The 14,599-nt window shown below is 43.3% G+C and overlaps 1 protein-coding gene across 4 annotated transcripts in view; it reads right to left on the reverse strand.

Moving 5' to 3' along the window:
* The window catches only part of CRLF1 (cytokine receptor like factor 1), a 211,527-nt gene that overhangs the window by 45,537 nt on the left and 151,391 nt on the right, over window positions 1-14,599 (reverse strand). For all 4 annotated transcript variants that reach the window (XM_077254565.1, XM_077254486.1, XM_077254336.1 and 1 more), the window contains exon 6: window positions 4,979-5,147. In XM_077254565.1, the coding sequence (XP_077110680.1) occupies window positions 4,979-5,147 (169 nt within the window). The remainder of the gene's footprint in view (window positions 1-4,978; window positions 5,148-14,599) is intronic.

A 14,599-nucleotide genomic window follows, 5' to 3' on the forward strand; every position in this document is an offset into this window, starting at 1 on the left:
TTTTTTTAGCCCAGAATTTTTTATTTTTGCAAGAGTAACAGGAGAAATTGGACCCCAAAAGTTGTTGTCCAGTTTCTCCTGAGTACGCTGATACCCCATATGTGGGGGTAAACCACTGTTTGGGCACATGCCGGGGCTCAGAAGGGAAGTAGTGACGTTTTGGAATGCAGACTTTGATGGAATGGTCTGCGGGCATCATGTTACGTTTGCAGAGCCCCTGATATTCCTAAACAGTAGAAACCCCCCACAAGTGACCCCATTTTGGAAACTAGACCCCCCAAGGAACTTATCTAGATGTGTGGTATACAAAGAAGGTAGCGGGCACCACAAAGCATAAGTGAGTCAGGGATCAACCATATGCATATGAGAAAGACTATGAAGAAAAACTAAGAAAAAGGATATGCATAACACTGGGATCGACCATGAAAAGATAACAACTTTATTCAAAAAGGCACATCAAAACGAGACATACATTTAAAAGCATTTAAAAACAGAAAAAACAGCACATAGCTAGTAGGCTACATGCAACCCCCCAGACAGTTGGAGACAAATGTCATTTTAGCACTGAACAATGTGACAAATATTTAGAGAAGGTGCGTGCATATGAATTGAAACACGTACACTAATAAATACTCATACCACCAAATTATACCATACAGACATCAAACAGTATTGTGGACAAAGGTATGATATATACAAAATTTAGGCTCAGAGTATGCCCCCTCATGCACCATAAGAATTCCAATGAAAGCAAAACAATCTATAGGATGTTAACCAAAGAACTGGGGGTAAGATAACCACATATTAGATAAAGATATACCACCCAGAAACAATAGCCAAGTTGTAAAGGAATATATCACCTAAAGACCAGGAGCGAGGCAGATAGTAAACTCCAAAGGAGCCCAAAGTGCAGAGATGCCGAGTAGAAATGAGGTAGTTCAAATATAAAGTGCTAATACTGGGGAGAACTGGAGCCCCACGCGTATCGATGCTACAAGGGCATCTTCCTCAGGGGAAATGTGAGGCAAACAGCCTAGACTCGTTCTAATATAGCCAAATAATGAAACAAAATAAATATCACCTGTGAGCATTGCTATGACGTGCAGAGATCTGGAGGCATACACTTCCGGGTTACCAGGTTAATCCCCCTGCACATGTGCAGTGGGCAGCTCCTGCTGTATTGCCGAGGCTGCAGAGTAATACACACAATCCCGGCTAAGAGGTTGCTATGGGGGAAGTGACACCCAAGCACCTACGCAGTGGAAGCAGGCAGGGAGAGGAGACCATAAAATGACTCACGCTATCCCAGCTAAGTGGTTGCCATAGAAACATTGACGCTGAAGTGCCTGCATTATTGAAGCAGGCTAGAAAAAAAGAGCACAGAGCAATACAACAGTCCAGGCTAGATGATTGCCGAAATGACTTTAACACTCAAAACGCCTGCACAAATAAGGCCGGCAAGGAGAGGAGACTGAGATAATGCACGCAATCCCAGCAGAGTAATTTACATGGAGACAAAAGGTGCTAAGTTGATTAAAGGAGGGTGCTTGCACATATATTATATATATATATATATATATATATATATATACACACACATAACTTAGTATAGTATAACGATGAGGAATCATAACCACATAAGACAAAAGATAGAAGTCTAAACGGCGCTTTCTGCTGGTTTGAAGGGCACACACCATGCATAAAATCTGGAATAAAGTAAAGAAAGATTATTTATTTCCGTTCTACTAAATGTGCAAATAGGAGACGCAGTCCCAATTTACAAGTTACTAAGTTCACACATAAGAGACGCAGACCAAATATTTGATGTGAGCCTATTCATTACGATTTGGTGCACTGACACATGCACAATTCCTGATTTATTTTGGAGTTGCCATACACATTAAGTTGGGACTGCGTCTTTTGTCCGTAAACTCAGCAAATTGCAAGCTGGGACTACGTCTCTTATTTGAGAATTTAGTTACCTGTAATTTGGGACTGCCCCTGGCAGCCATTTTCCATGAGTCCGCCCCAATGTAAACTATGGAAGTGCGGGGGTCCTGGGCTTTCACAAAATGTCAGAAGGGCCCCAGCACCACTGAACACCTGCAGTGTCACATCTTATAATCCCAAAAATACGGTATACAGTGTTTTTATATATACACTCACTGGCCACTTTATTAGGTACACCTGTCCAACTTCTTGTTAACACTTAATTTCTAATCAGCCAATCACATGGCGGCAACTCAGTGCATTTAGGCATGTAGACATGGTCAAGACAATCTCCTGCAATTCAAACCGAGCATCAGTATGGGGAAGAAAGGTGATTTGAGTGCCTTTGAACGTGGCATGGTTGTTGGTGCCAGAAGGGCTGGTCTGAGTATTTCAGAAACTGCTGATCTACTGGGATTTTCACGCACAACCATCTCTAGGGTTTACAGAGAATGGTCCGAAAAAGAAAAAAAATTCAGTGAGCGGCAGTTCTGTGGGCGGAAATGCCTTGTTGATGCCAGAGGTCAGAGGAGAATGGGCAGACTGGTTCGAGCTGATAGAAAGGCAACAGTGACTCAAATCGCCACCCGTTACAACCGAGGTAGGCCTAAGAGCATCTCTGAACGCACAGTGCGTCGAACTTTGAGGCAGATGGGCTACAGCAGCAGAAGACCACACCGGGTACCACTCCTTTCAGCTAAGAACAGGAAACTGAGGCTACAATTTGTACAAGCTCATCGAAATTGGACAGTAGAAGATTGGAAAAACGTTGCTTGGTCTGATGAGTCTCGATTTCTGCTGCGACATTCGGATGGTAGGGTCAGAATTTGGCGTAAACAACATGAAAGCATGGATCCATCCTGCCTTGTATGGAGCATCTTTGGGATGTGCAGCCGACAAATCTGCGGCAACTGTGTGATGCCATCATGTCAATATGGACCAAAATCTCTGAGGAATGCTTCCAGCACCTTGTTGAATCTATGCCACGAAGAATTGAGGCAGTTCTGAAGGCAAAAGGGGGTCCAACCCGTTACTAGCATGGTGTACCTAATAAAGTGGCCGGTGAGTGTATATATATATATATATATATATATATATATATATATATATATATATATATATATATATACATATATATATATATATATACTGTAGAAGGCTAACATGACTACATGAAGGTGTTGACAGCTAATTTTATTGATTACCTATCCTCAATATAGGTTATCAATATCTTGTTGGTAGGGATGTGACACCTGACACCATTGTCAATGAGGCGATGCTGTAGATCTGTCACTCCAGCTCTATTACCTGCTCCGCACATCCTCTTTCTTGACTCCTGCTTGGCTCCTTTGGATGAAGTCAAGCAGCATAAATGACATCAGTCAAGAGGGGGAGGTGGTGCTGGGCAGGGAATAGAGCTGGAGTGACAGAGACTTCAGATTTTCAACCTCATTTACATATCAATTCAAACCCTGATATCTCAGTAATAGAGGAATAGGCTGGTCATGTAAAGGTATTGCTTTTTTTGAAAGAGCTACATGCTCATATAAATAGTTTTGAGGAGGGAATCCTGCTGACAGATTCCTTTAATGCATTGCATAACCATGAGGCAGCAATCCTCAACTAGATATTTTAAATATCTTGGGATGTTTTATATGGTTTGAGGCATCATGGTCAGCAACATGTTAATTATGAAGCTATATCCGCTTATTATATGCACCAACATGGCGTAGTGAAAAATATTTGTTAACAGAATCACATGAAAAATAAGGCTAACTAAGATACAGCTTATAGAAGCTAGAACTACTTTTGCATGAAAATTGCTTTAAGCTCCAACACATACAACTCTGGTATAACTGAAGGGGCAATATAATCCCCAAGCAGAGTACATGATATTGATGAAAACCGTGTAATGTTTCAAATTGGTTTACAAATTTGCTGTACCTCTGTATTAATAAATAGGCCCCAGTACTAAATATATTTATTTGTCTAAGCCAAAATGTTTTCAGAATTTCAGTTTATCTGAGAAAACATGACATGAACAAGGTTGAGACCCACATATGTGGTGGTCAGCAAGATGAGTACAGAATAAAACTCAATTGAAAGTTAGTTCTGACCCTTCAGAAAAACATACAGTTTTGAAATACTAGTATTACATACAAATACTATTTTTTACATTTTTATTTAAAACGACACTATGGAGTCACCAACCCTTTTTAAAGGGAACCTGTAACAAGGTTTTTCCCATATAACTTACGGCCACCACTTTTCAGCCCAATTTGACAGTATTCTATAATATCATATATATGACTCCAATTCAACCTGTAAGGCAAAAAAAGACCTTTAATTGTAGTCACCTACAGAGCTGTATGGTCCAATGGCCATCGATGGTCTTCATTTGCCACCGCCTCCTCTTTTCTTGCGCTGCTGTCCTCATTATCTGCTTCGTGTGGATCTTGTGTCATCAACACAGTGTTCCCCTTTGCACTGTTATGCAGACACACTTCTCTCTGCCCTGTCGAGGGCAGAGCAAAGTACTGTTCTGCACATGTGCAGGGAAAGGCCAAAGAGCACTGGTGCTTGTGTATTACAGTACTTTGCTCTGCCATCGATGGGGTAGAGAAGTGCGCCTGTGCAAGAGTACAAAAGGGAACATTGTGTGGATGATGTAGGATGCATCAAGAAGAAGAAGGAGGATAGCACTGCAAGAAGAGAGGAGGCGCCGAATGAAGACCAGCTTTTTCCATTGTACTGGTCGGCCTGTAGGGGAGTATAATAAAAGGGTTTTTTAGTGCCTTACAGGGTGAATTGGAGTCATATATACAGCATTATAGAATACTGTCAAAAGGGGCTGAAAGGTGGTGGCCATAGGTTATATGGGAAAAACCTAATGACAGTTTTTTTTAAGGAAATATATCAATTTTACAGGGAAGAAAATGTCCATAATACATGAAACAATGATTTGTTGTCGTGTCACTATAAAACTAACCACTTCTTGGAGTAGATGCAGCTGTTGGATTGCTCCAATCACTCCAGATTCCTGCTTTTTTAGATCCATAGATTCCAAAAGGGTTAGACCGAACTTGAACAAAATAAACGGTTCCAGGCTTCAACCCTGCTAGACGACAGGATGTCTGGTTACCCACGTCATCAACTACCTGAAAAGAATAGAGACAAGTTATTCAATAAACTGTGCTTTTTTAGATAAATATATGTGGCTATAGATTGATTTATAATCTATTCTTACAGCAACAGAATATCTTTTTACAGTAAATGATTAACATATTGATGAATTAGAGTAGAACTCATTAACTCATTCACTATATATCACTATGCATACTAAATACACATTGCTTCTTTGTGGGCTGAAAATATTTGCAGATAGATTACATAAGTTTTCTAAGATTTACTTAAAAGGAATCTGTCAGAAGTATTTCACCTTCCCCCCAAACTATAAATATGTGTATTTAGGTCTTTTAAAGACAAATCCAGCAATGCCTTTATATGGTTAGTCTATTCCTTCATTGCTGAGAAATCAGTGTTTGCATTGATATGCAAATGAGTCTGAAGAACTAAGGTAGATCTGAAGCCCATGTCTCTCTATCTCTATTCATCATCTAGCGCTGCCTCTTCCTGCTTTACTGACAATTCCTTTGCCTGAGGTCACACAGGGTAGAGGCTGTCTGTCAACCAGGAAGAGGCGGTGCTGGGAAAAGAATAGAAATGGAGTGACAGAGGCTTCAGATCCACCATAGACATTTATATGTCAATTCAAGCTTAGATTTCTCAGTAAAAGAGGAACAGACTTGACCATGTAAAGGAATTGCAGGAGTTGTCTTTGAAAGAAATACATGTACGTATAAATAGTTTTGAGGGCGGATCAAATCCTGCTTACCGATTCGCTTTAAAAAGAGTGTCGGACTGACCATTTGGCAATTCTGCAAAAGAAGATGTGCTAGTCCAACAGTGATCCCCACGGGCCCACAACTCTTTCAATAGTATCGCAATCCTCACAACACCAATTCTGATAGCAACTGTAGAGAAGCAAAGATTCATAGGCAAGCTGGTAAGAACCCATCACCACACAGGGGACGTCAGACAGCACAGTGACATTGCTACATCATGCCGTCTGTGCTGGCCTAGATACTACAGATGAAAAGGAGAAATACATCATTGCTTGGCGTGGAAGCAGGGTGATATGAGCGTTAATATTTAAATTCTTAACTTCAACAGTGGGGTTCTTGTTATTACTATAGAGTGGCACATTGTGGGGTCGCCATTAAAATGGGCAAAAAGGGGACGGGGTATTTAAAATAATAATATCCCTCTGTTCTTCATTATAATAGTAATAATGTCATCCTATGCTTCTCTATAATAAAACAAGTAACATTAATAATGTCCCCCTATACCTCTGTATAATGATATTAATACCAATAATAATGCCCCCTGTGCTTCATAATAATAATAGTAGTAAGCAACATGGGTGAATTATTATTGCACAGTGGACATTATAATTTTTACAACAAGGCACAGGACGGCATTATTATTATTATTATTATTATTAAGGAGGCACTGGAGAGCATTTATTTAATATACACAAGGGTTGCATAACTAAAATAAGCCACAGAGGACATCATTACTATAAGGAGGCACAGGTGGCAGTATTACAATTTGGAGGTACAGAGAAGGTGTTACTACTGTGTAAGGGCACTGGATTCAAAAAGGTAGAATACTATTACTGTGCAGTTCACAAAGGAGGCATTATGTTGTGGATTCTGTTTGTGGGCTCCCTCTGGTGGTTGCTGCTGGTACTGGGTGACTTTGGTGGGTTGCGGCCTTTGGTTTCCACCTGTCCATCAGTGGCTGGGTGTTTCCTATTTTACCTGGCCTTTCTGTCATTTCCCTTGCCGGCTATCAATGTATTCAGATGTGCTCTGTTTGGTTCCTGCCTACCTGCTCCCAGATCTTTCAGGATAAGCTAAGTGCTGATTTTCAGTTGTTTGGTTTTTTGTCCAGCTTGCTTATTGTGTCTCTATGCTAGCTGGTAGCTCTAGTGGACTGAGGTTCTCCCCATGTGCCATGAGTTGGCACATGGGTTCTTGTAATCTCAGGATGGTTTTTTTGATTAGGGTTTTTTGCTGACCGCTCAGTCCCCTTTTGTATCGTTCTGCTTTCTAGTTTACAGCGGGCCTCAATTTGCTAAAACTATATATATCATCTCTGTGTGTGTGCCTTCCTCTCATTTCACCGTCAATACATGTGGGGGGCAACTATATCTTTTGGGGTTCATTCCGCTGGAGGCAAGTGAGGTCTTTATTTTCTCTGCAGTGCTAGTTAGCTCTTAGGCTGGTGCGTGGCGTCTAGAACCAACGTAGGCACGCTCCCTGGCTATCTCTAGTTGCGTTTGTCAGGCATAGGGCAGCGGTCAGCCCAGGTTCCATCACCCTAGAGCTCGTCCGTAATATATTTGTACTTTGCTTGTCCTGTGCTATCCCTAGCCATTGGGATTCATGACAGTATAGCCGGCCCACAAAGTGTTAATTGTTTGGGCTGAAGCAGGAGAAAGAGAAGTGTTTAAGGGAATTTTTTTTTTTTTTTCCCTTCAGAGTTTTGCTGCCTAGCCCTTAATTGCTGTCTAGCTGCTTCTTACCTCCTCTTAACCCTTGAATGGCTCTGATCTTAGCTGTTTAACATGGATGTCCAGAGTTTGGCTTCCAGCCTGAGTAATCTCGTGGCAAAAGTTCAAAACATACAGGATTTTGTTGTTCACACTCCCATGTCTGAACCTAGAATTCCTATCCCAGAGTTCTTTTCTGGAGATAGATCTACCTTCCTGAATTTCAGGAACAATTGTAAATTGTTTCTTTCTTTAAAATCTCGCTCCTCTGGAGACCCTGCTCAACAGGTCAAGATTGTAATATCTTTCCTGCGGGGCGACCCTCAGAATTGGGCATTTGCATTGGCACCAGGGGATCCTGCATTGCTCAGTGTGGATGCGTTTTTTCTGGCATTGGGATTGCTCTATGAGGAACCTAACCTGGAGATTCAGGCTGAAAAGGCTTTATTAGCCCTCTCTCAGGGGCATGATGAAGCGGAGATATATTGTCAGAAGTTTCGGAAATGGTCGGTGCTTACTCAGTGGAATGAGTGCGCCCTGGCTGCAAACTTCAGAAATGGTCTTTCTGAGGCCATTAAGGATATTATGGTGGGGTTCCCTACGCCTACAGGTCTGAATGAGTCTATGGCTATGGCCATTCAGATTGATCGGCGTTTACGGGAGCGCAAACCCGTGCACCAGTTGGCGGTGTCTTCTGAACAGGCACCTGAGACTATGCAATGTGATAGAGTTCAGTCCAGAAGTGAACGGCAAAATTATAGGCGGAAAAATGGATTGTGTTTCTATTGTGGTGATTCAGCTCATGTTATATCAGCATGCTCTAAACGCACAAAAAGGGTTGATAAATCTTTTGCCATTGGCACTCTGCAGCCTAAGTTCATTTTGTCTGTGACTCTGATTTTTTCACTGTCTTCCATTTCCGTCGATGCCTATGTGGATTCGGGCGCTGCCCTGAGTCTTATGGATTGGTCATTTGCTAAACGCTGCGGTTTTAGTCTGGAACCTCTGGAAGTTCCTATTCCTCTGAAAGGAATTGACTCTACACCATTGGCTATGAATAAACCGCAGTATTGGACACAAGTGACCATGCGCATGACTCCCGTTCATCAGGAGGTGATTCGCTTCCTTGTACTTTATAATTTACATGATGTACTAGTGCTTGGTCTGCCATGGTTACAAACTCATAATCCTGTCCTGGACTGGAAAACAATGTCTGTGTTAAGCTGGGGATGTCAGGGGGTTCATGATGATGCACCTCCGATTTCTATCACTTCATCTACTCCTTCTGAGATCCCTGCGTTTTTGTCTGACTATAGGGATGTTTTTGAGGAGCCTAAGCTCAATTCGCTCCCTCCGCATAGAGATTGTGACTGTGCTATAGAATTGATTCCTGGCAGTAAGTTCCCTAAGGGTCGTTTATTTAATCTGTCACTGCCAGAGCATACTGCTATGCGGAATTATATTAAGGAGTCCTTGGAAAAGGGACATATTCGTCCATCTTCGTCCCCTCTGGGAGCAGGTTTTTTTTTTGTGGCAAAAAAAAGATGGTTCCCTGAGGCCTTGTATAGATTATCGCCTTCTGAATAAGATTACAGTCAAGTATCAGTATCCATTGCCATTATTGACTGATTTGTTTGCTCGCATTAAGGGGGCTAGGTGGTTCACTAAGATAGATCTTCGCGGTGCGTATAATCTGGTGCGGATAAAACAGGGTGATGAGTGGAAAACCGCATTTAATACGCCTGAGGGCCATTTTGAGTATTTGGTAATGCCTTTTGGACTCTCCAATGCTCCGTCAGTCTTTCAGTCCTTTATGCACAATATTTTCCGTGAATATCTGGATAAGTTTATGATTGTGTATTTGGATGATATTTTGGTGTTTTCTGATGACTGGGAGTCTCATGTTCTACAGGTCAGGAAGGTGTTTCAGGTTCTGCGGGCCAATTCTCTGTTTGTGAAGGGCTCAAAGTGTCTCTTCGGAGTCCAGAAGATTTCTTTTTTGGGGTACATTTTTTCTCCTTCTACTATTGAGATGGATCCCGTCAAGGTTCAGGCGATTTGTGACTGGACACAACCTACATCTGTTAAGAGTCTTCAGAAGTTCTTGGGGTTTGCTAATTTTTATCGTCGGTTCATTGCTAATTTTTCCAGTATTGTTAAACCTTTGACTGATTTGACTAAAAAGGGTGCTGATGTTGCTGATTGGTCTCCTGCGGCCGTGGAGGCCTTTCAGGAACTTAAGCGCCGGTTTTCTTCTGCTCCTGTGTTGTGTCAACCAGATGTTTCACTTCCTTTTCAGGTTGAGGTTGATGCTTCCGAGATTGGAGCGGGGGCGGTTTTGTCACAGAGAAGTTCTAATGGCTCGTTGATGAAGCCATGTGCATTCTTCTCTAGAAAATTCTCGCCCGCCGAGCGCAATTATGATGTGGGTAATCGGGAGCTTTTGGCCATGAAGTGGGCATTTGAGGAGTGGCGTCATTGGCTTGAGGGTGCTAAACATCGTGTGGTGGTCTTGACTGATCACAAGAATCTCATTTACCTTGAGTCTGCCAGGCGTTTGAATCCTAGACAGGCTCGTTGGTCGTTGTTTTTTTCTCGTTTCAATTTCGTGGTTTCATACCTGCCAGGTTCAAAGAATGTGAAGGCAGATGCTCTTTCCAGGAGTTTTGTGCCTGACTCTCCTGGAGACTCTGGGCCTACTGGTATCCTTAGGGATGGGGTAATATTGTCCGCCGTATCCCCAGACTTGCGACGTGCATTGCAGGAGTTTCAGGTGGATAAACCGGATTGTTGTCCACCAGAAAGACTGTTTGTTCCGGATGATTGGACCAGTAGAGTCATCTCCGAGGTCCATTCTTCTGTGTTGGCTGGTCATCCTGGAATATTTGGTACTAGAGACTTGGTGGCCAGGTCTTTTTGGTGGCCTTCCTTGTCTAGGGATGTGCGTACCTTTGTGCAGTCTTGTGAAGTGTGTGCTCGAGCTAAGCCTTGCTGTTCTCGGGCCAGTGGGTTGTTGTTATCCTTGCCCATCCCGAAGAGGCCTTGGACGCACATTTCCATGGATTTTATTTCTGATCTCCCGGTTTCACAGAAAATGTCCGTTATCTGGGTTGTGTGTGACCGCTTTTCTAAGATGGTTCATTTGGTGCCCTTGCCTAAGTTGCCTTCCTCCTCTGAGTTGGTCCCTTTATTTTTTCAGAACGTGGTTCGTTTGCATGGGATTCCGGAGAATATCGTTTCTGACAGGGGATCCCAGTTTGTGTCTAGATTTTGGCGGACGTTTTGTGCCAAGATGGGCATTGATTTGTCTTTCTCGTCTGCATTCCATCCTCAGACGAATGGCCAGACGGAGCGAACTAATCAGACCTTGGAAACTTATTTGAGGTGTTTTGTTTCTGCTGATCAAGATGACTGGGTTGCTTTTTTGCCACTGGCCAAATTTGCTCTTAATAATCGGGTTAGTTCGGCCACGTTGGTCTCTCCTTTTTTTTTGTAATTCGGGGTTTCATCCTCGTTTTTCCTCTGGTCAGGTGGAGCCTTCGGATTGTCCTGGAGTGGACGTGGTGGTGGACAGGCTACATCAGATTTGGAATCAGGTGGTGGACAATTTGAAGTTATCTCAGGAGAAGACTCAGCAGTTTGCTAATTGCCGTCGCCGCGTGGGTCCCCGACTTCTTGTTGGGGATTTGGTGTGGTTGTCTTCTCGTTTTGTCCCTATGAAGGTCTCTTCTCCTAAGTTCAAGCCTCGGTTCATCGGTCCTTATAGGATCTCGGAGATTCTTAACCCTGTATCTTTTCGTTTGGATCTCCCAGCATCGTTTGCTATTCATAATGTGTTCCATCGGTCGTTGTTGCGGAGGTATGAGGTGCCCGTTGTTCCTTCGGTTGAGCCTCCTGCTCCGGTGCTGGTGGAGGGAGAATTGGAGTATGTTGTTGAGAAGATCTTGGATTCTCGTGTTTCCAGACGCAAACTCCAGTATTTGGTTAAGTGGAAGGGTTATGGTCAGGAGGATAATTCCTGGGTGGTCGCCTCCGATGTTCATGCGACTGATTTGGTCCGCGCCTTCCATAGAGCTCACCCTGATCGCCCTGGGGGTTCTCGTGAGGGTTCGGTGACCCCTCCTCAAGGGGGGGGTACTGTTGTGGATTCTGTTTGTGGGCTCCCTCTGGTGGTTGCTGCTGGTACTGGGTGACTTTGGTGGGTTGCGGCCTTTGGTTTCCACCTGTCCATCAGTGGCTGGGTGTTTCCTATTTTACCTGGCCTTTCTGTCATTTCCCTTGCCGGCTATCAATGTATTCAGATGTGCTCTGTTTGGTTCCTGCCTACCTGCTCCCAGATCTTTCAGGATAAGCTAAGTGCTGATTTTCAGTTGTTTGGTTTTTTGTCCAGCTTGCTTATTGTGTCTCTATGCTAGCTGGTAGCTCTAGTGGACTGAGGTTCTCCCCATGTGCCATGAGTTGGCACATGGGTTCTTGTAATCTCAGGATGGTTTTTTTGATTAGGGTTTTTTGCTGACCGCTCAGTCCCCTTTTGTATCGTTCTGCTTTCTAGTTTACAGCGGGCCTCAATTTGCTAAAACTATATATATCATCTCTGTGTGTGTGCCTTCCTCTCATTTCACCATCAATACATGTGGGGGGCAACTATATCTTTTGGGGTTCATTCCGCTGGAGGCAAGTGAGGTCTTTATTTTCTCTGCAGTGCTAGTTAGCTCTTAGGCTGGTGCGTGGCGTCTAGAACCAACGTAGGCACGCTCCCTGGCTATCTCTAGTTGCGTTTGTCAGGCGTAGGGCAGCGGTCAGCCCAGGTTCCATCACCCTAGAGCTCGTCCGTAATATATTTGTACTTTGCTTGTCCTGTGCTATCCCTAGCCATTGGGATTCATGACAGCATTATTACCGTGTAGGGCACTTGTTATAGCACTACATGGTTTGCGTAAAGGTGATACGTAAGAAGGGTGCAGGAAAAGTGAAAAGCCAAGGATATCTGTGTGTCACCTTCTGCAGAGGGGAGTCATGGATGTAAGCAGTGTTCAGGGTGGTCAATCCCAAATGGAATACAAAAGGGCAAAGCAAATGTCTACGATCATTAAGAATGAACCGCTGACTGAGCCACTCATATCATCCACTACATGGCCATGTATGGTGATAATATCAGTTTTAGTTCAGTAGTTTTGGTTAATGATCCGAATGGTGATATTATCACTACTATACATTTTGGTAATATGTGACTATGGTCTGGTGGTATTATTTGTCTGTTTATATTGCAGCATTTATGTTGGTCTTGGTACAGTCTGGTTTGGTAACTATCAGTGTGGGGGCATTCTGTCACTATATGGTAGAATTTTGTGATGACAGCTGCAGCACAGTAGCTCAGTGGTTAGCACTGTTGCTTTGTGGAATTTTTTTCTTTGCAGTGTTGGAGTCTTGGGTTGAAACCCCATCAAGAACAACATCTACAAAAAGTTTGCATATTCTCCCTGTGTTTGTGTGGGTTTCATCCGAGTACTTGCTTTTTCTCCAACATTCCAAAAAGATATATTGATAGGGAATTTAAATTGCGATGTCCAATGGGAACAGTGACGATAATGTATATAAAGTGCTGTAGATTATGACGGCACAACAACAAAATAAATAATAGTATAGCAATATTAAATCATTCATCCCGAAGCCTGTTTTCACCTTCCCGACCAGGTCAAATTTTACAATTCTGACCACTGTCACTTTATGTGGTTATAACTCTGGAACGCTTCAATGGATCCCACTGATTTTGAGATTAGTAGAAAGGCGCCTTTCTATAGCAATTCGGATTGCCCTTGTCAGTGCAGTTCTCTGACAGTTCCCAACTGTTCTCTGACAGTTCCCACATGCCAATCAGTTCTGATGAAGGTGTAAACAGAAATGTTAATTTGTGGATTGCCAAGTAAATCTGTTATGCGATCAAACTATCTTGACAAGCCAGGTTTGTTGCTACTATTGGATTAGGGATTAGAACTAGTGATGTGCGAATAGCATTATTGTTCGGGTCTCCCTGAGCATGCTCGGGTGGTCTCCGAGTATTTGTTAGTGCTTGGAGATTTAGTTTTTGTCACCACCTCAACTGCATGATTTATTGCTGCTGGACAGCCTGAATGCATGTGAGAATTTCCTAACAAACAGGCATTCCTCACATGTTTTCAGCCTGTCTAGCAGCTATAAATCATGCAGCTGCGGTGAGGAAAACTAAATCTCCGAGCACTAATAAATACTCGGAGACCACCCGAGCGTGCTCGGGAAAACCTGAGCAACGAGTATACTCGCTCATCACTAATTAGAACCCTACTGAGACACCAGAGTCACTCAACCAGGAGTGCCGTATATCCCTTTTCTACTGATTGTGAGACTTTTTTCTTGTGACATATTGTACTTTATGATAGTCGTAAATTTGTTTGACATGATTTGCATTTAGTTGTGAAAATATCAGAAATTTGGCGAAAATTTTGAAAATATTGCATTTTTCAAATTTTTGTTTTTATCCCCCTGAATCAGAGTCATGTCACACAAAATAGTTAACCCCTTCCCGACCTGTGACGCCACGTAGGCATCATGAAAGTCGGTGCCAATCCGACCTGTGATGCCTATGTGGCGTCATGGAGGGATCGCGTCCCTGCAGATCGGGTGAAAGGGTTAACTCCAATTTCACCCGATCTGCAGGGACAGGGGGAGTGGTACTTCAGCCCAGGGGGGGTGGCTTCACCCCCACGTGGCTACGATCGCTCTGACTGGCTGTTGAAAAAGAAACAGCCAATCAGAGCGATTTGTAATATTTCACCTATGAAAATGGTGAAATATTACAATCCAGCCATGGCCGATGCTGCAATATCATTGGCCATGGCTGGAAACCCTGATCTGCCCCCCCACCACCACTGATCGCCTCCCCAGTCCTCCGTCCTGTGCTCAGCTCCCCTCCATCCGCCTGTCTGCTCCCCCGTCCTCCTGTCCACTCCCCCCGTG

The sequence above is a fragment of the Ranitomeya variabilis genome, chromosome 1 (assembly GCF_051348905.1).
Source record: "Ranitomeya variabilis isolate aRanVar5 chromosome 1, aRanVar5.hap1, whole genome shotgun sequence".
NCBI lineage: Eukaryota > Metazoa > Chordata > Amphibia > Anura > Dendrobatidae > Ranitomeya > Ranitomeya variabilis.